At 41.8% G+C, this 27,381-nt stretch overlaps 1 protein-coding gene and 1 long non-coding RNA gene across 2 annotated transcripts in view; both read right to left on the bottom strand.

Annotated features, from left to right (window-relative positions):
- The window catches only part of LOC132538121 (uncharacterized), a 350,189-nt gene that overhangs the window by 137,667 nt on the left and 185,141 nt on the right, over positions 1–27,381 (bottom strand). The window lies entirely within an intron of this gene.
- Positions 1–27,381, bottom strand: part of A2ML1 (alpha-2-macroglobulin like 1) — a 67,026-nt gene that overhangs the window by 5,225 nt on the left and 34,420 nt on the right. Inside the window, exons 17-33 of the mRNA XM_007537629.2 lie at positions 27,034–27,124; positions 26,527–26,656; positions 25,179–25,407; positions 24,687–24,813; positions 23,922–24,043; positions 23,360–23,411; positions 22,936–23,019; positions 19,192–19,368; positions 18,964–19,045; positions 17,934–18,090; positions 14,873–14,947; positions 14,543–14,705; positions 11,247–11,461; positions 7,980–8,195; positions 7,650–7,777; positions 7,421–7,511; positions 6,951–7,019 (exon numbers count right to left, since the gene is read on the bottom strand). Of these exons, the coding sequence (XP_007537691.1) occupies positions 6,951–7,019; positions 7,421–7,511; positions 7,650–7,777; positions 7,980–8,195; positions 11,247–11,461; positions 14,543–14,705; positions 14,873–14,947; positions 17,934–18,090; positions 18,964–19,045; positions 19,192–19,368; positions 22,936–23,019; positions 23,360–23,411; positions 23,922–24,043; positions 24,687–24,813; positions 25,179–25,407; positions 26,527–26,656; positions 27,034–27,124 (2,208 nt within the window). The remainder of the gene's footprint in view (positions 1–6,950; positions 7,020–7,420; positions 7,512–7,649; positions 7,778–7,979; positions 8,196–11,246; positions 11,462–14,542; positions 14,706–14,872; positions 14,948–17,933; positions 18,091–18,963; positions 19,046–19,191; positions 19,369–22,935; positions 23,020–23,359; positions 23,412–23,921; positions 24,044–24,686; positions 24,814–25,178; positions 25,408–26,526; positions 26,657–27,033; positions 27,125–27,381) is intronic.

Here is a 27,381-nt window from a genome sequence, read left to right on the forward strand (position 1 = left end):
AGACCACAGCACTGACACTTTATTCAGTGTGATGGGGGCTGGGCTTGAACCTGGGTTGCACACATGGCAAAGTAGTGCCCTATCCAAGTGAACTATTTCACCAGCCCTTAGTTACCATAAAGATTTAAAATAAATCACTAATATAAAGCTGGAGTAACATTCTTAATATATGATCAGATAGAATTTTAGACAAAAAAGAACATGCACATGTGTAAAAATTTAAGGCAAAGATACACATATATATGTATATTTAAATATATCCACATATATTATTGAGATAAGAGAATATTATGTGGGAGTCGGGCGGCAGCGCAGCGGGTTAAGCGCACGTGGTGCAAAGCGCAAGCAACCAGCAGAAGAATTATGGTTCAAGGCCCTGGCTCCCCACCTGCAGGGGAGTCGCTTCACAGGTGGTGAAGCAGGTCTGCAGGTGTCTGTCTTTCTCTCCCCTTCTCTGTCTTCCCCTCCTCTCTCCATTTCTCTCTGTCCTATTTAACAATGACGACATTAATAACAACAAAAATAATGATTACAACAATAATAAAAACCAAGGGCAACAAAAGGGAAAATAAATAAATATAATAAAATTTTTAAAAAGAGAATATTATGCTACTAATAAAAGGAAAATAAAATAAAATTTGTGTTCATAAAGATATGCACTTGACTGTCTACTTTCAAAATACCAAAAACAACAATGGGTAATATTACATAAAGAAGTTGATTAAAAAAAAAAAAAGTGCAAGGACCTGCATAAGGATCTGGGTTCAAGCTCACAGCTCCCCACCTGTGTGTGTGTGGGGGGGTTGCTTCACAAGTGGTGGAGCAGGTCTTCAGGTGGCTATCTTTCTTCTCCCATCTCTATCTCCCCCACCCCTCTCAATTTCTCTCTGTCCTATCCAATAAAAAGTGATAAAACAATGATTATCATTAGAAACTCCAGCACACATTTTCAGACACTGCTAGAGCAAACAGAAAAACATAACAGAGATATCAAACAAAACATGAACAAAAACTATAATGATCTTGGACATTCAGATCTGGATTAAATCCAAGCCCTAAAGAAGGAGAATAATTTCATTTTGGAACACACACTGATTCTTTCCAAACTATGACTGTGTATTAGATCATAAATGAAACACCAGTACATTCCAGTACATTTCACTATAATGAAAAGTCTGTTTTCAGACCATGAAGCAATAAAATTAGAAATTAATAACAAGAGAACAGCTTTAAAGCCTCATGCATTTCAAAAAAAAAAAAAAAATTAGGATAGCGATGTTTGCCAAAGCTGTGGGACAAAGAATGTACTTTAGGGACGAGAAGATAGCAGGATGGTTCTGCAAAAGACTTTCATGCCTGAGGCTCCAAAGGCCTCAGGTTCATCCCTACCACCCTACTACAGCTGAGCAGTGCTTTGGTAAAAACAAACTAACTTAAAGGCAGTTTATTGTTTAAAATCACTAGAAAACAAGGAAGACAGGGCCAGGTGGTGGTACTCCAGGTTAAGCACACATAGTTCAGTGCAAATGGACCCAGATTCAAGCCCCCAACCCCCATCTGCAGGGGGAAAGCTTCCCAAGTGGTGAACCAGGGATGCAGGTGTCTCTCTATCTCTTTCCCTCTCTATCTCCCCCCTCTCCTCTCAATTTCTCTCTCTGTCTCTATCCAATAATAAGTAAATAGAAAATGTTAAAAATATATTAAATAAATAAAGAAATAAGGAAAACTAAAATAAACAGATTTTATCCAACTTAAAAGAAGTTGGAAAAAGAGCAACAGAAAATATACTCTCCCCACTCCCTTCAGTCCAAAGTAAAGAAGAAAGCATAAAGGAAGAGATTAATGAAACGCAGCATCCAAACTAACAAATAGATAAATAAAAATGAGAGAGAGAGATGAATCCCAAAACTGGACACCCTCCCACCACCATCACATTGACCCCAGAATTATCGGAATTATCACTGGGACTTGGTGTCTCCATGAGGAATCCACTGTTTCAAGTGATGTTTTTCTTTTCCTTTTTTCCCCTTCCTTCCTTCCTTCCTTCCTTCCTTCCTTCCTTCCTTCCTTCCTTCTTTCCTTCCTCTCTTTCATTTTTCATTTTATAGTATGGAGAGCAATGAGAGGGGAGGGGGAAATAGAAAGGGACAGAGAAACATAGACACCTGCAGACCTGCTTTACCACTCTTGAAACTTCCCCACTGCAAGTGGGGAGTGGGGGCTTGAATCTAGGTCCTTGAGCATGGTAATGTGTGTGCTTAACCAAGTTCAAGCCTACACCCCTCACCCCCACTCCACCCCTGCCCAAAATCTGTTTTTGTTAAATGACACACTCCTCTGGGGAAAGTGATCAAGAGAAAAGGGGAGTATATACACAGAAAAGAAGATGTAGTCTCCAATTACACATGGACACTAACTTTTAGAAAATTAGATTTGATGCCCCACATTAGAAATTCCCTTACAAAGTTGACTGGATACACTGCTGGCCAGGTCAATCATTACATCTCAAGGGTGTTATGGTTTGAAGCAGTATACCGCCGACTATAGGAAGTTGGACACAGCGCTTGGCTGATGTCAGCCTGGCCACAGCATACAGTGATCTGCACAAATGCAGAGTGATTGTGGGTGGGTTCGATCTGTGCAAACGCACAATGGATTGTGGGTAGACCAAATGTACTTAAAATCACAGACAACAGAAAGTCAGGTCCCTTTGGCTGCTGCTGCTGCTTCTGGTCAGATGCATCTGGCTGAGGCTGTTCGGGGTACCTGCCATGGCTACTCCTCCTGGGAACTGAATACTAGTGACTCAGCTAGTCGGAAAACTCTAGACTCCTTTACAGCCATGAATAAGCTATATCCTGGTGGATAATTATTTTGTAATTGTTTATCTCATGGGACTGAAATTTTGATAACTAGCTCATGGACTTTATGGACTTAATGTATTCTTTTTAAATTTTATTTATTTTATTTTATTTTTTATTTATTTATTCCCTTTTGTTGCCCTTGTTGTTTTATTGTTGTCGTTATTATTGTTGTTGTCGTTGGATAGGACAGAGAGAAATGGAGAGAGGAGGGGAAGACAGAGAGGAGGAGAGAAAGATAGACACCTGCAGACCTGCTTCACCGCCTGTGAAGAGACGCCCCTGCAGGTGGGGAGCCGGGGTTCGAACCGGGATCCTTATGCCGGTCCTTGTGCTTTGCGTCACCTGCGCTTAACCCGCTGCGCTACAGCCCGACTCCCAGACCTAATGTATTCTTAACCCCTACTGATAATTGCTTATTTTGCAGTACCTAAAATATATGTCCCATACCTTTGTATTGCCCTAATAAAACCTTGATTTGTTTAAATCCATTCTCAGCCACCCCACAGCCAAATCCATTATGCGCCATAGGCAAAGCCCCCTTATTTTAAATTATAACATTGTTATTCTCCAAATTAGAATCTACGTGCCCTATTCCCACCTTGGTTCCCAACAAATAGACAAATAGACAAATAGCATGGCTTGGATATGTCACCCGAAGCCTTGGTTCTTTGTGTAGAAAGAGGGTTGCTGTGTGAGACACAAAGAAGCATATAAAAGAATCATAAACTTAGATTAAAAACAAAAAACAAAACAAACAAAAAAACTAAGAGCACTACTCAACTCTAACTTACAATGGTATCCAGGACTGAACCTGGGACATTGGAGCTTCAAGCATGAAGGCCTTTTGCATAGTCATTTTGCTATTTCCCCAGCCCATATTCTTTCATATGTTTCTTTGTAAGAAAGCTAAAGCCCAGTGTTAAATCTGGGCTGTTCTTGAGAGAATGACTAGAGTTGTGTCAAAAGAAACTATACATATCTCACTCAAAGCATCCAATTCTTTGCTCCCTGGGAGATAAAACAAACAAAGAAAAACCCAGCTAGATGAATGAGCTGGTGCAAAGATAAGGGACTAAAAATAAATTTTAGTAACAACAATACGTGTGTGTATGTAATTTTATTTATTGGGTAGGTAATTTGAGAAGTAAGGGGAAGATAGGGAAAGAGAAATAAGAGACACTTGCAGACCTGCTTCACCACTCACGAATATTTTTCCTAGCAGATGGGAATTGGGGCCTTGAACCCAGGTCTTATCAAGTGTATCACCACCAGGCCTGAATATATACATATGTATATATATATATTTATATATATAAATATAAATATAACCTCCAGGGTTATTGCTGGGGCTCTGTGCTTGAACCACGAATCCACTACTCCTAGAGGTTATTTTTTTTCCCTTTTGTTGCCCTTGTTGTTTTATTGTTATTATAGTTATTATTGTTGTTGGATAGAACAGAGAGAATGGAGAGAGGAGGGGAAGACAGAGAGGAGGAGAGAAAGATAGACACCTGCAGACCCTGCAGGTGGGGAGCTGGGGGCTTGAACCAGAATCCTTACGCTGGTCCTTGTGCTTTGTGCCATGTGTGCTTAACTCGCTGTGCTACCGCCCGGCCCTAGTGTATATATTTTTAATATTGCATTTATTTTCAGAAGAGAGAGAGAGAGAGATAACACTGCTCAGCTTTGACTTATAGTGTTTTGGGGGACCCCTGGGACTTCAAGATGAAAGTCTATTGCACAATCTCTTTGCTAGCTCCTCAGCCTACAAAGATACATTTAAAGTGGAGATACTCTTTTCTTTCACTAACGGTAAGATTACCTTGTTCCTTTCTAGTCCTATTCCCAACTCTGACACCATCTTCCAAAACAACACTCTTAGCCTACCTGCATGTTAGCTGTCGGGCTCAGGCAAGTTAGCAAAGTCATGAGCCCCTTGGAATATACCTAAAATAGACTTCCTAGCTTCTTCCAACATGAAGACCCCTAATTTTATCTGCTCTATTCTTACCTTTAGGTTCCTGATTATTTTTTTATATTTATTTATTTATTTTCCCTTTTGTTGCCCTTGTTTTATTGTTATAGTTATTATTGTTGTTGATGTCATCGTTGTTGGATAGGACAGAGAGAAATGGAGAGAGGAGGGGAAGACAGAGAGGGGGAGAAAAAGATAGACACCTGCAGACCTGCTTCACCACCTGTGAAGTGACCCCCTGCAGGTGGGGAACTGGGAGCTCAAACTGGGATCCTTATGCCGGTCCTTGCACTTTGTGCCACCTGAGTTTAACCCGCTGCACTACCGCCCGACTCCCAGGTTCCTGATTATTAAACAATTTGTTCTGCTTTATATCTTAATTCTTTCCATCCACTAAGTTGCAGATGCTATCATGGTGCCAACCTGACTTGCCTGGGCAGATGACCACACCAATGTGTCCCGGAACCCCACCTCTTCAGAGCTTTACCCCACTAGAGAAAGATAGAAACAGGCGGGGGGTATGGATCAACTTGTCAATGCCCATGTCCAGCGGAGAAGCAATTATAGAAGCCAGATCTCCCACCTTCTGCACCCCATAAAGATCTTTGGCCTCTGCTCCCAGAGAGATAAAGAATAGGGAAGCTTCTGATGGAGGGGATGGGATGTGAAACTCTGGTGGGAGGGATTGTATGAATCGTATTCCATTTATCCCACAATCTTGTCCATCATTATTAAATCACTAATAAAAAAAAAAGTGAAAAAAAAGATTACCTTATTCCTTGTGTTGAAAGCAATATGATGAAATAAACATGGTAATAATTTTTAGAACACTACTACTCCTTGAGAATGTTTTTTGCTGACACAAAAGGTCATATATAAACATATTATAAATGTCAACATCAACATTACATCAAAATATCAATAGTTAATTTCTATTGGGTACTCTACAGTTCTAAGTATTTTGACATGTCCAAAGCCTTCTATCTTCTAGTTCCATGAAATGAGTAACTATTTTTATAATTTACTCACCCTCACTATACAGTTGAAGGAAACAGATATTTAGTGATTTGCCCAAGACTCAGCAGCAGCTATTAGAACCAGGATTATCAGCCCAGGAGACCTGTTTCACAGCCTAGGAGTTGCTTATGCTGCACTCCACAGCTATAATGTTTGTATCACTATTGAGCACTTGAAATGTGACCTGTCAGAACCAAGATGTGCTGGGAGTGAAAAATGTGTATTAAATTTTAAAGATACGCAAAGAATTAATGTAGAGAGCTCATCAACAGTTTTGTGAATATGATATATACTTTTTTTTTCCCTTCCAGAGCTCAGCTCTGGCTTATGATGATGCAAGGGACTTAAACCGGGGTCTCAGAGGCTCAGCTTTGAGAGTCTGTTTGCAGAACCATTATGCTGTTTTCCCCACCCAGTAATTATTTGTTAAAGTATTTGTGGTATGCCAGGTTAAACAAATTAAGATTAATTTCATTTATTTCTCTTTGCTAGATTTATTATTATTATTATTGTTTTATCCATCTTTATATTTTGATGAGAGAGGGATAGATAAGAGACCAGAGAGCTCTACTCAGTTCTGGCATATGGTGGTGATGAATATTGAACTCTGGCACTTCAGGTAAGCAAATCTTCTGCACTACCACTTTGCATCTCTCTGATCCTTTAGATTTTTTTTTTTTTTTACCAGAGCATTGCTCAGCTCTGGCTTATAGCGGTGTGGGGGATTGAACCTGGGACTTGAGAGCTTCAGTCAGGCATGAAAGTCTCTTTGCATAACCATTATGCTATACCCCCACCCTTAGAAATTCTTAAATGGTAAGATGACTCATGTTTTGTATCTGTTAATCAGTACTGCCCCGGAGGCTTCAATATATTTTGGGGTAAGCCAGTTTGGAGGGACAATTCATTAATTGCGCCACATGCACTTAACCCGCTGTGCTACTGCCCGACTCCCGACAATTCATTAATTGATAGTGGACTCATTTTCTGGCCCCTTATCTCTGTGTTTGTGACACTAGCATGTGTAGATTAGAGGTGAAGTTGCAAAGACAGAAGAACAATGAAGCTCTTGGAATCTGTTTCTGAATACTTACCTCTTCCAAGTAAATGTTAAGTGTGTCAGTTCCATATTCAACTTTCTTTACCAGTGGTTGCTGGAGAAGCTAAAAATGAACGAGGGAAACGGAGATTAAGAGACAAAGACTTCCCTTTCCACTAAGGTCCTCTTCCAAAGTTCTGTCCTGATCAAGGAGATAATATATATTTGAAAAACAGGAGGTGGGGGGAGGTATAGTGAGGGTGAACAAGACTATCACAGGTTCCAATTCCTATATCTGACACAGCTTTGTAGTCCATTTAGATAACTTTAATTGTGATGGATATATACATATATATATATATACATATACATATATACATGTATATATATGGATAACTATAAATCCATGGATATATATATATCATGCCGTCCACTTCACCAGTCTTTTAATGAGCATGTCAGACCCCCCCCCCCCCACACACACACACACACACTAGTTAAAAGAAGAAAACTGGAGCAACTTACTAACTGATTGGTGCCCTCTATGGGATTGAAGCCAGAAAGCATCTTCACTTCCACAATGGCCATATTGGAAGAACTGCGACTCCCCACATAGCTGGGGTAGAGAAAAGCAAACCTGTGTGAGCCTGTCATTTTCCCCTTCAGCATCACCAGTGTATACACACACACACACACACACACACACACACACACACACACCAGTTAGCATTCACCACACTTTAGTTCTCCTCACCTGGCATGAATGCTAAGAGTCAAGGATCGAGGGGAAACAGGCTGTTCACAATTAGTGTTTCCCATTTCCACACTAAGACTAAAGGTCTCCATATTTTTCGGAGGGAGAATATTGTATCTCAGCACCACCTAGTAGAAGGAAACAGATAACCAAATCAGAGTTGGGAAGAGCTTTAAAGATCACACAGTTCAAAAAAAAAAAATCACACAGTTCAGTTCAGACAGTGCTCCTTGGACATAAAATTGATAGAAAGAAGGTTCTACTAGAGGAGAGGACACTTCAGACTCCCTTTCCCAGCACAGGTTCTTATCCTTGGGGATCTCTGCTTACCTGCACATAGACACAGCCCTGGCCTGAGGCCTCCAAGGTGTACACTCCAGGGGCATTGGGCAGAGTCTTCTGATGAAACACTAAGCTGTTGGCAGCCTGGATGCTGAACGTGTGCTGGAAATTCCCAGTGGACTTCACAGTTAGGCTGGCCCCATTGGAAGACACATAGGCAGTGGTGGCATACTTTGCAAGAGCTTGGAGAGCAACTACTGTGTCCTGAGGAGAACAAGCATAAGCCATTGGGATTAACTTCCAACAACCCTGTTAGCCTGCATGTCAGGTGAGCGTTAGTTCACTTGGACACAACCTCTTCTAAGTTTCATATATATATTTCTGATATTTTATTAAGTTTTTATATTGATCATGCCATGAATTCATAGGGAATGGGTTCCAGCAACTCTGGTTCCTTTCCATTGAGTCTCACAAAGGGTTCTTCTCTGGGTGGAGCAGGCTGGAGCTTCAGTTGAACCCAAGTCCCCTTCTCTTTGGCTTACTTTAAAAAAATTATTTATTTATTTATTCCTTTTTGTTGCCCTTGTTGTTTTATTATTGTATTATTGTTATTGTTATTGATGTCATCATTGTTGGATAGGACAGAGAAAAATGGAGAAAGGAGGGGAAAACAAAGAGGGGAAGAGAAAGATAGACACCTGCAGACCTGCTTCACCGCCTGTGAAGCGACTCCCCTGCAGGTGGGGAGCCGGGGGCTCGAACCAGGATCCTTACACCGGCCCTTGCACTTTGCGCCACGTGCGCTTAACCCGCTGTGATACTACCCAACTCCCAGCTTCCTTTTTTTTCTGATCATTTTCCTTCACACGTTACAAGCTATCTCTGCTCTTAGAGTGCTTAATGTGCTCAATGCAAACATTAATTCTCTTGGCAAGAATCTTGCCCTTGACTTGTTTGTTCACAACAATGCCAATAACATGCTGGGTAACACTGTAGACTCTTCCAGTTTTGCCATGGTAACATTTGTGGGGCATTCCTTTCTGAACAGTGCCCATTCCCTTTATGTCTACAATATCACTTTTCCTATACATCCGAATATATGTGGCCAAAGGAATAACTCCATGTTTTCTTTTTTCTTTATTTATTTTAATTATCTTCATTTATTTATTAGATAGAGATAGCCAGAAATTGAGAGGGAAAGGGGTGATAGAGAGGGAGAGAGATAGAGAGACACCTGCAACACTGCTTCACCACTTGTGAAGCTTCTCCCCTGCAGGTGGGGACCGGGGACTTGAACCCAGGTCCTTGCTTATTATAACACGTGCGCTTAACCAGGTGCACCACCACCCGGCCCCAGCAACTCCATGTTTTCTAAAAGGCCTAGAGAACAGAGAGTGGGTTCCTATCCTCTTTTCCTTTGTTGCAGTCATTTGGGCAATTTACTGGAAGATGCCTGCTCCACTCTTCTAAGTTTCTATGAACCACACCCACTAATACAGAGGAAGCTGATTCCTTGCCCGGATCTATACTGCTCATATAGACAATGACAGAGGCCTATCATTCATAGGCCTCTAGGCTAAGCTCACATATTTGTATGCAGCAGCCAGACCCAGCGTCAGCTTCAGAATATCCTATTGCTAGGAGCTTGTGAATAACTGCTGAGTATGTACCTTGTGGTTTCCACACAATGCAATTATTACAAGTCTAATGTATATACGTTACATCCTTACTGAAAGTACCCTTAATTTCAGCAAGTGAGAATCTAAACTCTATGAGGACAAGGAACATATCTTTTTGTTTACTTTTTTAAAAAATTATTTATTTATTGGATAAAGACAGAGAGAAATCAATAGGGAAAGGGGAGAGAAGGAGAGAGAAAAAGAGACACACGCAGCCCACCGCTTCACTACTTCTTAAGCTCCCCATCCCTGCAGGTGGGGACTAGGGGTTTGAACCTGGGTCCTAAAGCACAGTAACATGTGTGCTCTACTGGGTGTGCCAACCTCCTACCCTTTTGTTTACTTTTGTATACTTAATGACTTGCACATGTAGGTATTTAATAACATTTTCAGGACAAATGCATTCATGGCTACTCTCCTTGTGATCATCTAAGATAATTTTCTTCTGGCACATATCCATCATGCAGTCTTACCCAGTTTTCCCACTTCCAACTCACTAATTCAACTTCTCTACACCCCTAAACTAGAAAAATGAGTTTCCTAATCCCCCCAAATCCAGTCTCCTCCCCTCTAAAGCATGCTATACATAAAATGACAACTTAATCTTTCTGAAACAAGCTCTGAGTTGTCTACATAAGATCTTTCATAATATGAACTTGCCTGGTATTTCCAGTTTACATGCCATATGCGTCCACTAAACCAGCTTTTCCTGCAATGTTTCTGTACCCTTGCAAATGGGTATCTCCGTTCCCACTCTTCCCACTTTTTTTTTATACCTCCCTACCAGAATTGTACAGGTTCTTTAGGATATACCTCAAATCCTACTGCTACATAAGGAATTTTACAAGCTTATGTGAATGCTTTTCCTTTTGAAATTCACAACTTTGCAACTCCCATAACTTTCTTACATTATGTAGCCTGATTTTGCTTTACAATACACAGAACTCTAGCTTTTCTTGTAGACTATATGCTTTTTTAGAGACTACATCTTGGGAGTTTTCAAGTACTTGAAATAGGTATGTCCGTAAAACCTTGCTTTTATACTTACAGAGCTCACAACTAACTTTGCAACCTGTTACTAGATAAATTTAGTAAGAATTCAGTATGTTCTTTTTACATGTAAAGCATGGATCTCATCACATCTCCTTATACTCAATGAAGAAAGAGTATTAAATGCACACAGTACTTTATATGCTCAGTGACCTAATTTTATGAGTACTTCTATGTATTTACCATATGACACCCCCACCCCTTTATAGAATTTTTATTTATTTATTCCCTTTTGTTGCCCTTGTTGTTTTATTGTTGTAGTTATTATTGTTGTCATCATTGTTTTATAGGACAGAGAGAAATGGAGAGAGGAGGGGAAGACAGAGAGGAGGAGAGAAAGATAGACACCTGTAGTAGACCTGCTTCACCGCCTGTGAAGCGACTCCCCTGCAGGTGGGGATCAGGGGGCAGGAACCAGGATCCTTAAGCCGGTCCTTGCCCTTTGCGCCACATGCGCTTAACCCGCTGCGCTACCACCAGACTCCCCTCTTTATAGAATTTTAAGTTGCTGTCAAGGACAATAGTTTTCCCCTTATCTCCACAAATGCTCTAGTCTGATAATGACAGTTAGGAGCAGGCTATTTACCTGAGTGGAAGAGAAGCCCCCGTACGCATTGTGTTGCTTGGTCAACCAAGACACTATGCCGGTGGCCTTGGCTATCTCCTTTTGAGTCAATCCAGCTTTGCTAAGCCAGGTCAATAAAACATATGCAGTAAGTTCCACGTCTACAGCCTTGGGCTCAGACCAAGGGCTGGCATGCGATGACCTAGCAGGTTTCTCACTCCAGTAAATGGACTGGCCTACAGGGAAGGAAGCAACATTAGGAAGGTCTTAGCAGAAAATGATATTTCCACATTCAGTTTGTAAATATTGTGCCTTAGAGCATAGAAAATACCAGTCAAGAAGCTGGAAACAAACACAGACTCAAAGTGAAAGGATAGAAAACTACCATACGGACCGACCAGTCAACGCCCATGTTCAGCAGGGAAGCAATTACAGAAGCCAGACCTTCTACCTTCTGCAACCCTCAACGACCCTGGGTCCATGCTCCCAGAGGGCTAGAGAATGGGAAAGCTATCATGGGAGGGGGTGGGTTATGGGGATTGGGTGGTGGGAATTGTGTGGAGTTGTACCCCTCCTACCTTATGTTTTTGTTCATTAATCCTTTCTTAAATAAAACATTTAAAAAAAAAAAAAAAAGAAAACTACCATACAAGCCAATGGACCACAAAAAAGGGCAGGAACAGCTATTCTCAATCTGACACAATAGACCTTAAAACAAGTAAAAATTTAAAAGATAGGATGGACATTACTTAAGGCTCAGAGGATCAGTCAGTTAAAAGGTCTTAACAATTATTAACATCTATGTACCCAATGAGATGCCATCTAAATACATCAAACATCTACTAAAAGGGCTACAGTAATAAATTAACAGCAACACAGTAATAGTAGGGGATTTCAACATGCCTTGGATGTTAGACCAGAAACTATCAAATACTTAGAGGAAAATGTTGGTAGAACTCTTTTCCATCTAAAATTTAAAGACACCCTCAATTAAAAGGAAGAAAAAAGTTGAGCAATAAACACAAAGCAGAACTTGGACTGGGTCTGGTGTATTGCACCAAAGTGAAGGACTCTGGGGGAGGGGGTTGGCAAAAGTTAAAGGACAAGATTAGAAGGGAAGGCTCTGAGCAGAACTTGGACTGGAGTTGTTGTATTGCACCAAAGTAAAAGATTCTGGGGTGGGAGGTAGGGTTCAGGTTCTGGGATTTGATGACAGAGAAGGACCTAGTGGGGGTTGTATTGTTGTATGGAAATGTTATGCTTGTACAAACTATTGTATTTTACTGTTGACTTTAAACCATTAATCCCCCAATTAAAAAAAAGAAGCCGAGCAGTGATGCGACTGGTTAAGCACACACATTACAGTGTACAAGGACCCAGATTCGAGCCCCAGGTCCCTATTGCAGGAAGAAAGCTCCAGAAGCAGTGAAACAGTGCTGCAGGTGTCTTTCTCTCTCTTTCATATTTATTTATTCCCTTTTGTTGCCCTTATTGGTTTAAGCCCCTGGTCCCCACCTGCAAGGGGAAAGCTTCACATGTGGTAAAGCAGTGCTACAGGTGGGTGTCTTTGTGTCTTTCTTCTTCGCTATCACTCCCTCCCCTCTCATTTTCTCTCTGTCTCTACCTAATAATAAATAAATAAAAATAAAAATAAATTTTAAAGATGTGTGGCTGGGAAGACAGCATAACAACTACGCAAAAATCTGTCGTACCTGAAAAGGCTCTAAAGTCCCAGGTTCAATCCCCTCATACCAGTATAAACCAGACTAAGCAGTGCTCTGGTAAAAATAAACAAATAAAAGTGGCAGAACATGCATTTGAAAGCTAATGAATCATAGAGGAAATGCTAATGAGGTTTATCAAAGAGAATATAAGGTCAATTAAAATCCTAGCACAGTCAAGATGACAGGTTACTTGCAGATGAAGAAAAGCAAGTGGAAAAGAGCAGAATCTAGAAACTTAATAAAATATAAATTTAGAGATAATAAATAACTCACAGGAGGTAATCTAATTGGAACAGTGTAACAGAAAACAAGTGAGTTCATAATGTAAGATAATGGAGAAGCAAGTTAAATCAACATGTACTAAAAGCAGTTCACATTACTCACTTATCTGAGACACCCATTGCTGGAGTAGAGTTTTTTATAGGGAGAACCACAAACTAGCCAAAACCCAAACGAGAGGACAACTCCACAATGAAGTCACATAAATGCAAGTCAAAATTATTTTCTGCCTGGTAGTCTAGTCTAACTACAAGACTTAGGTAAATACACAAAATGTATTAATATTTTCCTTACAAGATAGACTAGAATAAAAAATATTATTCCAAGTCTGTAAAAAAAAATAAAGGATCTTGAGAAACCTCAAAGTTTAAGTTTCACCCAATCAACCTTAGTTACCTTACACACACACATGCACACACATGCACACACGCACACACGCAAACAAGCACAAATTGTTAAAGGCCTTGCAAATGGGTGATCCTATGCCAGTAAGTTTTCTGACTAAAAGGTTTACTGTCTCTTTTCTCTTTATGTATAACTATATTCATGCCTTTGAGGATTTTCATAGGTTTATTAAACTCATGGAACTCTCAAAAAATGGTTTTATGCCATTGACTTTTACTAAACGAATGCTAGAGTTGAAACTATATGGATTACAGAGAGTAGGGGAAATTATAGATGACTTGAAGAATATGTTCACAGTTCTTTTAAAAAAGAGAGAGAGTTGGTGGCATTCATGATTGATCACACATATTCTAATGCCCAAGGACATGGATTCAAGCCCCTGTAGGGGAAAAGCTTCACGAGTATTTCTCTGTGTCTCAATCTAATAAAAAATAAAAAGAGAAATTCATTTTTTTTTAGATTTTATTAATTTATTAGTGAAAAAGATAGGGGAGAAAGAGAGTGAACTAGACATCACTCTGGTACATGTGCTGTCGGGGATTGAACTCAGGACCTCATGCTTGACAGTCTAGTGCCTTAGCCTCTGCACCACCTCCCAGACCATGAGAAATTCATTATTTAAAAGACTAATTGAAGAAAGAAAGAACCAGAGCATCATTTTGGCACATGTGATGCCTAAGGATTGAACTCAGGACCTCAGTGCTTGAGAGGCCAATGGCTTACTATCTGCTTCACCTCCCAGGATGAAAGTAATGATTTTTTTTTTTTAATTTTACACCAGAGCACTGCTCAACTCTGGCTTATGGTGATGCAGGGGACTGAACCTGAAATCTCTGAGCCTGAGGCATGAAAATCTTTTCTTTAACCATTATACTGTCTCCCCACCCCTTATTTTCATGGCCAGCATACCTGAGACAACAGCCTTGTGGTCTAGCTTTTCAAGAAGAGTATTTCTGATGTCCATGTCCCCAGTCAGAGAGAAAGTGTAGGCTAGTAAGGCCTGCGTATACAAACTGGTGGTGGAGGAAACTGAACTCCTGAGGCACTGCAAACCCCGACTCACCATAGGGTCCTAAAAAGTGAAGGTGAGGAATGGAACTCATAAGGCATTCCTAGGCAAAGGGGAACCATAAGGAAACCATCCTATCCACTTTGAGTTTAAAAGGCTGAGCAAGGATCAAAATAGGTGAGCTTTTCTAGAAGTTGGTTTGACAAGAAGAATATAAAGGAGACACTCACATCAGTGGTCTTTCCCATCTCCAGCAAAGCTGCGGTGATGTAGGCAGTCAAGGAAACCTCATCGTCAACTCCACCCTACAGGAGAATGGGGGACGGAAGGGAGGGCAGAGTTAGCATGTGCAAAAAATTGTGTGCCAAGTGCAAAAAAGTGAATCAACTCTGAATGAGTGAATAAATGATTTAAAAATAAACATGAAGACACACTCCTTATTGCAGGCTTCTATCAGCCCCAACACTCCAGGTACACAATTAGACTGGTCCGCATTAATTACAGAGACTAAAACAGTAGGATGCAAGAGGTAACAGGGTGTGACCAGGAAGGTGGCTCAGTGAGTAGAGGGCATTCCTTGCATGTTTGATGCCTAAGTTTAGCTACCCCCCACCACCCCACATCTCATATAATAGAGCAATGCTCTGCTAAACAAACCAATCTCCACCTGCCCACCAGAGCTCAGTTCTAATTTATGGTGGTGCTAGGGACTGAACTTGGGAACTCAGGGCTTTAGACATGAAAGTCATTTTTCAGAACCATTATGCTATCTCCCTAGATCCCTAAAATTCTTGTAAAAAATCCTTTTTATTGAAAATAATGCTTAAGGAGCTGGCTGGTGGAGCAGTTGGTAGAACAAATGTGTTATTATTTGCTAGGGCTCCAGTTCAAGCCCCGGTCCCCTCCTGCAGGGGGAAAGCTTCACAAGCATAAAGCAGTACTACAGGTATTTCTCCTGGTCTCTTCTTGTCCCCTTCCCTATCAATTTTTCTCCATCTCTATCCAATAAGTAAATAAATTAAAAATAAAACACTTAAAAAGAAAAGGTTACATGAAACCTTTAGTTCTCTGAAGATAGAACACTTGGATGGTATTAAGGAAACCCATGTGAAGGGACTGGGAGGTATGAGGAGCAAAAATGGGGGCTGTGTGTGCCAAGGAGAGTATCTCTTCTTTTCATATTCTTTTTTGTTGTTTTGTTGCTAAAGAAGGAACACAGGGTCCCATATATGTAAAGCGTGCACTTTGCCACTGAGCTATAACCCTGGCCTCTTATTGTCTTACTGAATCTAAGTTTCTGAAAAATTCCCTCAGTCAGGAAAAGCCCAGCCTCTACCCTGCAGGCAGTCAGGAGACACCTTCCCCATTTAAGATCTTTCACAGAAAGATAGTCACAAGGTTAAAAGTAAATTAATATACAAAATCTAAACTATTAACCTCATTCAACAATAAGAGAACACTTAAAAAGCTTAAATAGCCTATTTAAAAACCACACAGCTAAACCATGTGAACCAGATTTGATATGTAAATAAAGTATGTAACCATGTAACTATATATATACATATACATATATATCACACAGTTATGCAACAGCCAAACTGGGGTTTAAATGAGAATTTCAGTCTGGAGCTCCGATAGCAGACCACTGTTTAACCATACATGTGGCCAAGTGGGCTTCATAGGAGAGAAGAAAACCCATAGGGATCTTCTAGCAGGTGTGTGTGTGTGTGTGTGTGTGTGTGTGTGTGTGTGTATGTCTCCTTCTCTACTTATCCTTCTTCTATTCCCTCTCAGTTTCTCTCTGTCCTTTCAAATAAATGAAAGGAAGAAAGAGAAAGAAAGGAAAAAAGAAAGAAAGAGGGAAAGGGATGAAAGAAGGAAAGAAAGAAAGAAAAAAGAAAGGAAAGAAAAGAAGAAAAATGGGAGGGGAGCCTTTAGGAGTGGTAGATTCACTGTACAGATACCAAGTCCCAGCAATAATTGGTGGAAAAAAATTCAGGCAGTAGATAAAGAGAAGGAGGAGCTGGTTTAGGGTGTACTGATAAAATCCCACATAGAGAACAATACAGAATCTTATACAGATGTTTTGCTTTTGATAATGAAGATATCAAACCCAGGTTCTGGGGCTAATAATGCAAATGATTTCTTTAGAAAAGGCCATACAAATCTTTCTTTCCCTGGCTATATTCTGAATGGAACAAGTTAGCCTGTTGCATCAGAACCTCACTTTGAGTCTGCAAGGGTTTAAATCAAACCTCTAGGACTGAGGAGCTGACACAATGGTTCTGCAAAAGACTTTTGTGCCTGAGGCGCTGAGGTTCCAGGTTTGATCTCCAGCCCCAACATAAGCCAGAGCTGAGCGGGGCTGTGGTACAAACAAGCAAACAAACATACTAAGCCTCTAAGGGTGACCATGCATGTGGTGAGCTGGGCTTCTTCTGTGGGTGTGAATGAGCAAAGGCAGGGCTTCCAAGTGGTACTATCACCCTTCATCAGGGATTGCCTTGAACAACTTACTTAATTTCTGCACCTTGGTCTTTTTTTTTTTTAAATCTCTTTATTTAATTTATTTGTTATTGGATAGTGTCAGAGAAAAATTCAGAGGGGGAAGATAGGAAGGGAATGAAACAGAGTAAAACCTGCAGCCCTACTTCACCACTCATGAAGCTTTCCCCCTGCAGGTGGGGGCCAGGGGCTTGAACCCAGTTCCTTGCACACTGTAATATGTGTGCTTAACCAGGTGCACCACCCCCTGGTCCCCACCTTGGTCTTTTCACCTGTAAAATAGGACTAATTTTCATCTGTAAAATAGGACCTATAAAACCAGTACCTGATTCATTGGTTTGATGCAAACATTAGACAGCAGTAAGTCAATGGTGTTTGGCAGGAAGCAAACTTTACAAAAGGCCTATGAATCCACAGCAGAGCAAATGGCTTTACTTCAGATTGAGAAGGATTGTAAAGGGTTCAAATGGCATTACTGAAATACAACTTGGAGCAGGGGTGGGGGAGTCAGGCCCAAATGCCACATACAGTCAGGAAATCATTTGGTCTGGCTCTGCCAATGCAACCCTAGGCAGGCTGGAGGGGGTATACTTTGAGAACCAAGTTCATTTCATGAACATGGAAGCAGAGGCTCAGACTGGCTTAGAGTAACAGTCAAGGTCCCACAGAACCAGGGCTAAGCCTTGAAGAAGAGTGTGGTCCATGACAGTGCTCTTTTGAATTTGCTCAGAAGCACAGTTCCTCCCAGAAAGCAGGTGAGCTACCAGCCCCTAGACATGTCTGTACCTTCATGGCTGTGTGGAAAAGCTTTCCCACATTGGTGTAGCAGCCGCTGGGGAGCTGGTTTCCCCCCATCCACTTAAGAGCAGCCTGGATGGTCTTGTCATCAATGAAGATGAATTTCTGAGCTTGGACAAAGCATTTGGTGACAAAGGCTGTCAGCCTAGATGGGAAAGAGGGAAACCTGGCATGAAAGGGAACTAGCAGGCCAAGATGCAATGGCCACCCCCCTATTTTGTCATCACAGTTCACCTTTCCAAGTCTCCTTTTCAGACAGAGAGACAGGCAGAAAGACACTACAACATCAAAGTTTCCTTCAGTGTGGTGGGGTCTGGGTTCAAGTCTGGACTGTGCCCATGACAAAGCAAGGGTACTATCCAAGTGAGCTATTTTGCTGGTCCTTAATAGTTTTTTTTTTAATCTTAGCTTACTATTATTGTTATTATTTTTTTTTCCCCAGAGCACTGCACAGTTCAAGCTTATGGTGGTATGGGGGAGTGAACCTGTGATGTTTGAGCCTTGGGCATGAAAGTCTTTTGCATAACCATTATGCTATCTCCCCAACCTCAATAGTTCTTTGGCTTATTCCAGTAATTGGTCCTAGAGCAGGGTTGAGGAAACATCATATTTTAGGAAAGTCTGGGGGAAAAAGTTATTGATAGGCATGAATAGGAATAAGCAAGATCAGGGAGTTGGGTGAAAAGCTCTGCCATATATGAGGCTAAAATAGTATTAAAGTAGGGCAACAAAAGGGAAAATAAATATATTAAAGAAAATAGTATTAAAGAGAGGACAGGGCTGTGAAGATAGCATAGTGATTATACAAAGAGTATTCCAGGCCCAAGGTTCTAAGCTCCAATGTTCAATCCCCAGCACCACCATAAACCAGAACTGAATAGTGTTCTGGTAATAAACAGTCAAACAATAGAGTACAGAAAGGGATGGGGAAAGGGAAGAACTACAGGTGCAATGGGGGGGGGGGGGTCTGGAATTAAGCTCTAGAGGACAAAACTCATTGGGAATTGGGCAACATTACCATGTGTTTCCATGTTCATCCTGCTCCCCAAAGGCACTGTATGAGCCGTTGCGGTGTTTGAATAACAGCTCCTGCTGGTAACCTGCGATGTCAGATGTGACTTTAGAGCATAGAGACAACTTCAAAAGACATCTCCATGGCTATGAAGGATGTCCAGAGCAGCCTGATCTTATCAAACTATCAAAGGCCTTCAGAAGGTGTCCAGGGAGAGAGTCTGAATTAGCTCACCTTGCTCCAAGAAGCCCACTGCCAGGGATCTGATTTCCTCAGTCAGCTGCCCTGACTTCTCCAGGTACTGCAGCACATAGATAATGGGCGCAAACCTCAACATGTTCTGCTCCCCACAGCCACCTGGCATCTGCACCAGGTTATCTAGGTTCTGCAGGGCGGTACCCATAATGTCTCCTGGAATCCAAAAGGAGAGAAAAAGTAAGTGGGGGAGGGAGAAGAGGAGCCTTGAAGCATTATTGCTTTTTCATTTCACACATAATGCATTTCTGTCTTTTAGTGGGTACCTGCAATATGGCTTTAGAGACAGCAGTAAGTCAAACATAGTCTCTGACTCCAAGAACTCACACAGAATGGTAAGACATGTCCCTGGAGTGGGGGAGGTAGCATAATGGCTATGCAAAAACAAACAAACAAACAAAAACTTTCATGCCAGGGGCTCCAAAGTGCCAACTTCAATCCTCTGTACCACCATAAGCCAGAGTCAAGTAGTATTCTGGTCTCTTTCTCTCATTAAAATAAAATAAATAAAATAAACACTTAAAGGGCAGAACTTCTTTGTTTGCTATGAATATCCATTTAACAAGGGATGGGTGGTGGCACACCTGGTTGAACATATTTATTACAGTGTACAAGGGTCTGGGTTTAAGCCCCTTGTCCCCAACTTCCGGGAGGAAGCTTCAAAAGTGGCGAATCAGTGCAACAGGTATCTCTCTTTTTAATTCAAACTCTTTAAAAAATATTTTTATTTATTATTTTGGATAGATGCAGAAATTGAGAGGGAAGGAAGAATATAGGAGGGAGGGAGAGAGATCTGCAGCACTGTTTCACCACTCATGAAGCTTCCTTTATGCAGGTGGGGACTAGAGGCTTGAACCTAGGTCCTTGTACACTATAATGTGTGCACTAAATCAGATATGTCATCACCTGGCCTCCACCCTCTCTATCTTCTCTCTTAATTTCTCTGTCTGTATCCAAAAAAAGGAGGGGGGGATGCCACTGGAGCTGAGAGGTGATGCTAGAAAACCTAAAATACCTAGAACCTATTTTTTTATTTCTAATTTTTATTAGCTAGGACAGAGAAACTGAGAAAGGAGGGGAAGATAGAGGGCGAGAAAGATAGACACCTGTAACCCTGCTTCACTATTTGTCAAGTGTTCTCCCCTGCAGTTGGGGGGCGGGGGGCTTCCAACCTGGGTCCTTGTGCTTGGTAATATGTGCACTTAACTGAGAGCACCACTGCCCAGAGACTAGATTCAATTTCTTTTAAGTTCTTCCACTGCATATCAATAGTGTCCTCTCCATGACCAGGCCTTTCTCAAACACAAACAATACTTTTTATAAGTTAAAGTTAGTGATACCTCTCTGTGCTTCATAAACCAGTATATCTGCTTCCTTAATATTTACCTTTTAGCTGTTGAGTTCACATCAACAAATATGTGTTAAATATCAGCTATGTTGGAGGAGTCATAATAGGAACCAAAATGAAAAAAAAAAAGATGTTCCTTTTCCTCAAGAAGCTCATAGTGTTGAGTGGAAAACACAGGCAAGGAGCTGCACTACAACACAAAGAATGTTTCCCACACCTGGTTAAACACACATAATACAAAGCACAAGGACCCGCACAAGGATCCTGGTTCAAGCCCCTGGCTCCTAAACTGCAGGGGGGTTGCTTCACAAGCAGCGAAGTAGGTCTGTAGGCATCAACATTTCTCTCCCCATCTCTATTTCCCCCTTCTCTTTCAATTTCTCCCATCTCTATCCAATAAAATGGAAAACATGGCCACCAGGAGCAGTGGATTAGTATTGCTGGCATCAAGCCCCAGTTATAACCCTGGAAGAAAAACACAGAACAACAACAACAATAAAAAAAAAAAAGTGCTTTCCCAGAAGTATGAGTCAAACCCAGTTGTAATGGAGAGATCCTGACTGGGGACAAGGGTAAAGAAAGAACTCAACATAGATAGGGCTCCTACGATGTGCCAGCAATTGTTCTGGGAACTTTGTATGATATTCAGTCTTTCTACCAATCCCAAAAGGATTTTCATCATCTTACAGAATGGCAAGAGTGATTTCTTATTAATTTATTCAGTTAACTAGTAAATGGCAGAATCGGGTCTTAGTCCAGTTTGATATGATTTTCAAACTCTTGTTTTCTCCTCACCCTCATCCCTTGCCCACAAAGAGGGAAGTGTCCCACCAATGTAAATATAATTGCTTCCCCCCCTCCTCCAAATTCTGCTCAAAGAAAGAATTTCTTCTTTTGTGATTCGGGCCCTAGCGCAGCAGGTTAAGCGCAGATGGCGGGAAGCACAAGGACAGGCTTAAGGATCCCAGTTCCAGCCCCTGGCTCCCCACCTGCAGGGGAGTCACTTCACAGGTGGTGAAGCAGTTCTGCAGGTGTCTATCTTTCTCTCCTCCTCTCTGTCTTCCCCTCCTCTCTCCATTTCTTTCTGTCCTATCCAACAATGACTACATCAATAATAACAACAATAGAAAACAAGGGCAACAAAAGGGAAGGAATAAAATAAAAGAATTACTTCTGTCTCAGAGTCCACAGGCAGAGCCACTACACCAGCCTGGCAGTCTAAGAATTTCTTCTTTTTATTTAATTTTGTTTTACTTTAAGATATTTTTTGGTGGAGGGGGGCAGGTGATGGCATGGTTAAGTGCACATGCTACAATGCACAAGGGCCTGGGTTCAAGACCCTGGCCCCCATATGCAGGGGGAAAGCTTCACAAGAGGTAAAACAGTGCTGCAGGTGTCTCTCTGTCTCTCTCCCTCTCTATATTCCTACTCCCCTCTAGATTTCTCACTGTCTCTACCCAGATAAATACATAAAATATTAAAAAAGATATATATATATGTGTGTGTGTGTGTGTGTGTGTGTGTGTGTGTGTTTGTGTGTGTTTTATCAGGGCTGGGTAGTGATGCACCTGGCTAAATGCACATGCTACAAAGTTTTTTTTTTTTTTTTTTGGTATTACAGATAGAACCCAGGGCCATAGACTTGCAAAGCATGAGCTTTACTACTGAATTACATCCCTGACTTAAATCCTATTTTGTTTGTTTGTTTTTTCCTTTTGCTGCCAAGGATTTGCTGTAGCTCATGCCTATAGAGTGTGAGATAAAGTGTGTGAGAGAGTTGGGGAGAGACAACACATCACTGTTCCACCACTCGAAGTTTCACCTTTGCAACGGCATCCCATGTGACAGCCAGGGATTCAAACCCCATGCTGCAACAATTTATACCTCCTCTATCTAAACCTAAAAGAATATATAAATTTTCAGTGGCCTTTGACTTCCTTCTGTCCAACTTCCTTTCTTTATTTGCTTGAGTGCTTGAGTACGTGACTAACACCATCCAAAGTGTCATATCCAAGCTGTATTGCCCACTACATAAAATAAGCTCTCCTTCTGGACTTGTGGTCTACACATTATGCTTCAGACATACTAATGTCCCACTCACGTGTTGACAGCCTCTGACAACCCCAGTTTTTTCTTTTTCTTTTTGAGTCAAGGATGTCCACCCACTTCTTCTTCTAGCATTTGCCCTTCTTCCATAGCCAGTCAACAGCATCAGGTTGAAAGCTGTCAGGAGCTGCTTGTTGCTGGCTTTGAAAGTGAGTGGGATCCATGTGGATTCAGTCGGCTAGGAAGGATCGTCAGTTTCCCCAATGAATGGGTACTCACGGGATGCACCACGAGAAGGTCGATCCAATGCATCCCGTCCACCCACTTACCCGTAGCAGTAATAGTAGCCTTAGCTGAGTCAGGAACAACATCCACTGGGAGCTCCAAGGAGATGGACTCTGAAGCTACTTTCCCTGTGAAAGGCAGAGAAATGGTGAAGCAATAGAAGGTAGAAATGGTGAGGGCTCTCAAACTCAAACATAGAATTTTTTTTTTACAACTTAAAATTTTCTGTACTTAGTGCTTTTGGGAGAATAGAAATTTTACAGATTTGTTTGTTTGGGACTGTTCCTATTAATACCTGTTGAAAATAAATTCCAAAGAGAGTCCCAACTGTGTTGTACGCTTTTCCTGCTATATACAGCTCTATAAGGTATGGCAACCCCTGCTAGCTTGCTTTCCTCCTTTCACATAAGACAGTCTCCTGCTTCCCAAGGGGATTCTCACCACAACTCCCTTCCTGTGTTCACCCACCTTTGGGGCACAGCAAGGAGCTGTGTGTCTTCTCCACCAGGACTCCTTCAGGCTGACATGAAAGACATGGGTAAGAGAAGACAATGGAGATGAATACTGGGGCAGAGGGTACAGAGGAGATGGGGTTGGAGGAGAGGTAATGGGAAGAGGAAACCCCTTGCCCCCTTGAGCTTCTGAGGACTGGAGAAAAACAGAAATTCTGAAGGACTTCCTTTCAACCCAGGGGTGAGTCAGTAAACTTCTTTGGGAGCCAAGAATAGAATTATGGACAAGTTTAGGAACCTAAAGTATCAGGCATTACACTAGGAACTTTCAGAGACCATCTGGTACAGTACAGAATAAGCAAATGGTAACAAGGGTAGAACGGGACCAAGGAAGAAGAAAGATGAACCCCCTGACTAGAGTTGAAGTATGGCTTGCTGTGGGAGGCTAACTGACATGGTTGGGGACAAACACACACACACACACACACACACACACACACACACACACACACACACACACACCAAACATGCCCAGATGAATGCTCTTATCTCTGAAACTTGACCTCTAGAAAACTCACCTTCACCAGAACTGGTTTAATGAGTGTGTCACTCTGACCCTTTGCTGGAACAAACCCTTTCTCGTCCCCACAGAGTTCATTGCTGTCAAGAATCTGAGTACTGATAGTAAAGTTTACAAGACCTGAGAAAGAAGCAGAAAGGAAGGCATTAACCTTCTTACCAGATGTACCAATGAGGCCCTGGTGGGAAAATAAGCACTGCTTTGAAGGCTGAGGCCTCATTGGTCCTTTCTAAGTACTTGATTAGTGACATGACTTTCCTTTGTCTTGGCATAAATGTTGAAAGCTCCATCTTTCCCACTCAAAACAGCTCAGTCTGGATAATTCTTTTTGTGACTTATCAAAGAGTATTTGCCTATTTTTAAATAATTTTTAATTGAGAGAGAGAGAGAGAGAAACCAGAGCACTGTTCCACCATTGTGTACAGTGCTAGGTATCAAACCCAAGACCTTATTCATCCAAGACATAGGCTCTATTGCTGAGTTACCTTTCCAGGCAAACTTGTTTATTTAGGATGTAGACTTAGAAGCAAAAAATCAGAGACAAATAAAACAAAATACTGAAATAGCTGAAAAGAGAGTGCTCAATCTCTGAGCTTTTGATTTTTTTTTTTTTTTAACTAGAGCATTACTTAAGGTGGTGTGGGGGACTGAACCTGAGACTTTGGAGCCTCAGGCATGATAGTCTCTTTGGCTAATAATTATGCTGTCTCTCCTGCCCCTTTACTCTGTTTTTTCTTGCCCATCTAGCACTTCCTCCTCTTACCCAGTGTGACAGCTGTGACATTCCAGTGATAGGTTTTTGCTTCATCAGCACAGAGACAGATGGAGGCCCCAGTATCTGCCTGTGATTCCATATGATATGCGACTGATTGAGCCAGGTGAGTCTGAACCTGCAGAAAATGTTCAAATATGTATAAATTTGACAGGACAGAGAGAAATTGAGGGGGAGGAAGACAGAGAGGGAGAGAGAAAGAGTGACTGATTGTGGGAGGATGTGAGGGTAAGGGGTTTGAATCTGGGTGATATGTATGCTCAACCAGGTACACCATCTGGTCTCTGCAGAAGAAGTTTGAGCCATAGATATTATGCATAAAGGAGACAGCCACAGAGACTTAGGAAAGAGGGGGCTGAGATAGTGACAACCCCTCTCTCTCTAAGAGCACCAGGGTACGCTGGCAATTTAGAGACACACTTATGGGGTGGGGGGGGCATGACTCGGAAACTGACATTGGCTTCTTGTATCCCCAGCTCTTACCCTGATGCAGTCCTTTAGATAATTAAATACGGTGGCAGTAAGACGAAAGGATTCTCCACGAATTATAGAGTAAGGAAGAGTCAGATCTATGAAGAATGGCTTGAATGCCGTTAGTCCAACCGTGGGTGAAAGACCAAAACCGCTGGACTGAGATGTGCAGAAAGTCATCGCCTTCCACTCGGTGATGGTGTCTGGAATGGTGACATGCACTGTCTCCTTCCCCGAGTTACTGTGAGAACCAAAAGCTTGAGTGAGGCAGGTCGCAGGAGAAAAAAGCATCTGGGGATTTGATTACAAGTTCCCCCACAGAAGTGAATTTGTGGTTGTGCTTGGGGCGGGGAGGTGGGCATGGAGAAAGCAGAGACAACTGAACTGGATATGTGTGAACTTTCAAGTGAATGAGGATGTACAGATACAGGAGGAGGGGGTGTCTGAATCTGGGGAGGGGAGCATGTGTATGGTGGGCACATGTGTGGAGATATTCCCCAGAAAGGGGTCAGTGTGCTTTTAAAAAAATTATTATTATTATTATTTATTTTCCCTTTTGTTGCTCTTGTTTTATTGCTGTTATAGTTATTATTGTTGTTGATGTCATTGTTGTTGGATAGGACAGAGAGAAATGAAGAGAGGAGGGGAAGACAGAAAGGGGGAGAGAGAGACACCTGCAGACCTGCTTCACCACCTGTGAAGCGACTCCCCTGCTGGTTGGGAGCCAGGGGCTTGAACTGGGATCCTTACATGGTCCTTGCGCTTTGTGCCACCTGCGCTTAACCCGATGCGCTACTGCCTGATCCCCCCAGTGTGCTTTGAATATATGCGGATATGTGTTCTTTTGGCTGGTGGGGTAGGCAGTGGGCTAGAACTAGACTGATGCTGTTATATGTCTGTAGGTTTGTGTGGACCAGGAATGAGACTGCATAGGTTGCACCCTGACCATGTGAAGACGTGTGTGTTTGTTACAAGTGACTCGATAAGATTGCTTAAGGATTCAGGGAAAAAAGCAAGTTCCCAGACCAGCTCCCTCAAACTTTCTTGCCATGGGTCATTAGAACTGATCAGATGGGGGGCAGGTGGTGGCACATCTGCTTGAGCGCACCTGTTACAGTGCACAAGGACCCAGGTTTGATCCCCTGATCCCCACTTGCAGGAGGAAAGCTTCACAAGTGGTGAAGCAGGGATGCAGGTGTCTCTTTCCCTCTCTATCACCCCATTCCCTCTCAATTTCTACCTGTCTCTATTCAATAAATAAATAAAGATAATTTAAAATTTTTAAAGAAGGACTGATCAGATGGCAGCTTCTCTGTTGAGCCCACACAGCATTATTTTGTACCTTTGGGGTATCACTCACCCAACAGGAAACAAATCCCACAGCCAAGTATCTGGGAAGTACTGGCGGACCTGTGACTCCTCTGACAGAGGTGATGATGATGATGACGATGTTGACTCAAAAGCCATCGGCTGACTGACAACATTACCTGCTAAGATCAAGGGCAAGTGGATTGGGGGAAACAGAAGACTCCTCTGGTGAGATAACAGAAGCTGAGGAGCTACTATCAAGACTTTTAGAAGGAAACAGACCCTCCAGAAACAAGGAAGAAAAACTACCCAACTGCTGGCTAGGGATAGTCATAAGCTATCAGAGGAAGTGACAAACAAAGAGATTGGGCCAGGGATAAATAGTCATGGGCTTCAGGCTTCTAAAGTTTTCTCCAGAGACAGAGAGAAATCCTTGGGGAATTATCCTCTATATCTATAACCACTAATCTACTATTATTCTAAAGTTAGAGATGCCAAGCAAACATCCCTAAGGATTCTAAACATCTTGGTAACTTCACAAGTCACAGACCTAGTTTACCTCCACCACCAAGTATGCGGGCTCCAGACCATTGACTGCAATCAACTGGCTTCTTGATTTTGGCATTAGACAGCACTTTCAAGCCCATTTCCTGACAGATATCAAAAAGAACAGAGAAAGAGCAGTTTAGGTGGGCAATCCCCTCCCTTAAGACAAGGACTGTTGCCTAGGAATTCAACCCTCAAGAGTATTGAATAAAAGTATTCTTTTCTTGGGCCAATGAAATGGGCAGTAAAATAGGATTAATGTATTAGGCAACTGAAAGAAGCAGTTCATTTGGATAGTGTACTACTTTGCCATGTGTGCAAACTAGGTTCCAGCCTGGTCCCCAGCATGTTGAAGATTGAA

This window comes from Erinaceus europaeus, chromosome 4 (assembly GCF_950295315.1).
Source record: "Erinaceus europaeus chromosome 4, mEriEur2.1, whole genome shotgun sequence".
NCBI classification, from domain to species: Eukaryota; Metazoa; Chordata; class Mammalia; order Eulipotyphla; family Erinaceidae; genus Erinaceus; species Erinaceus europaeus.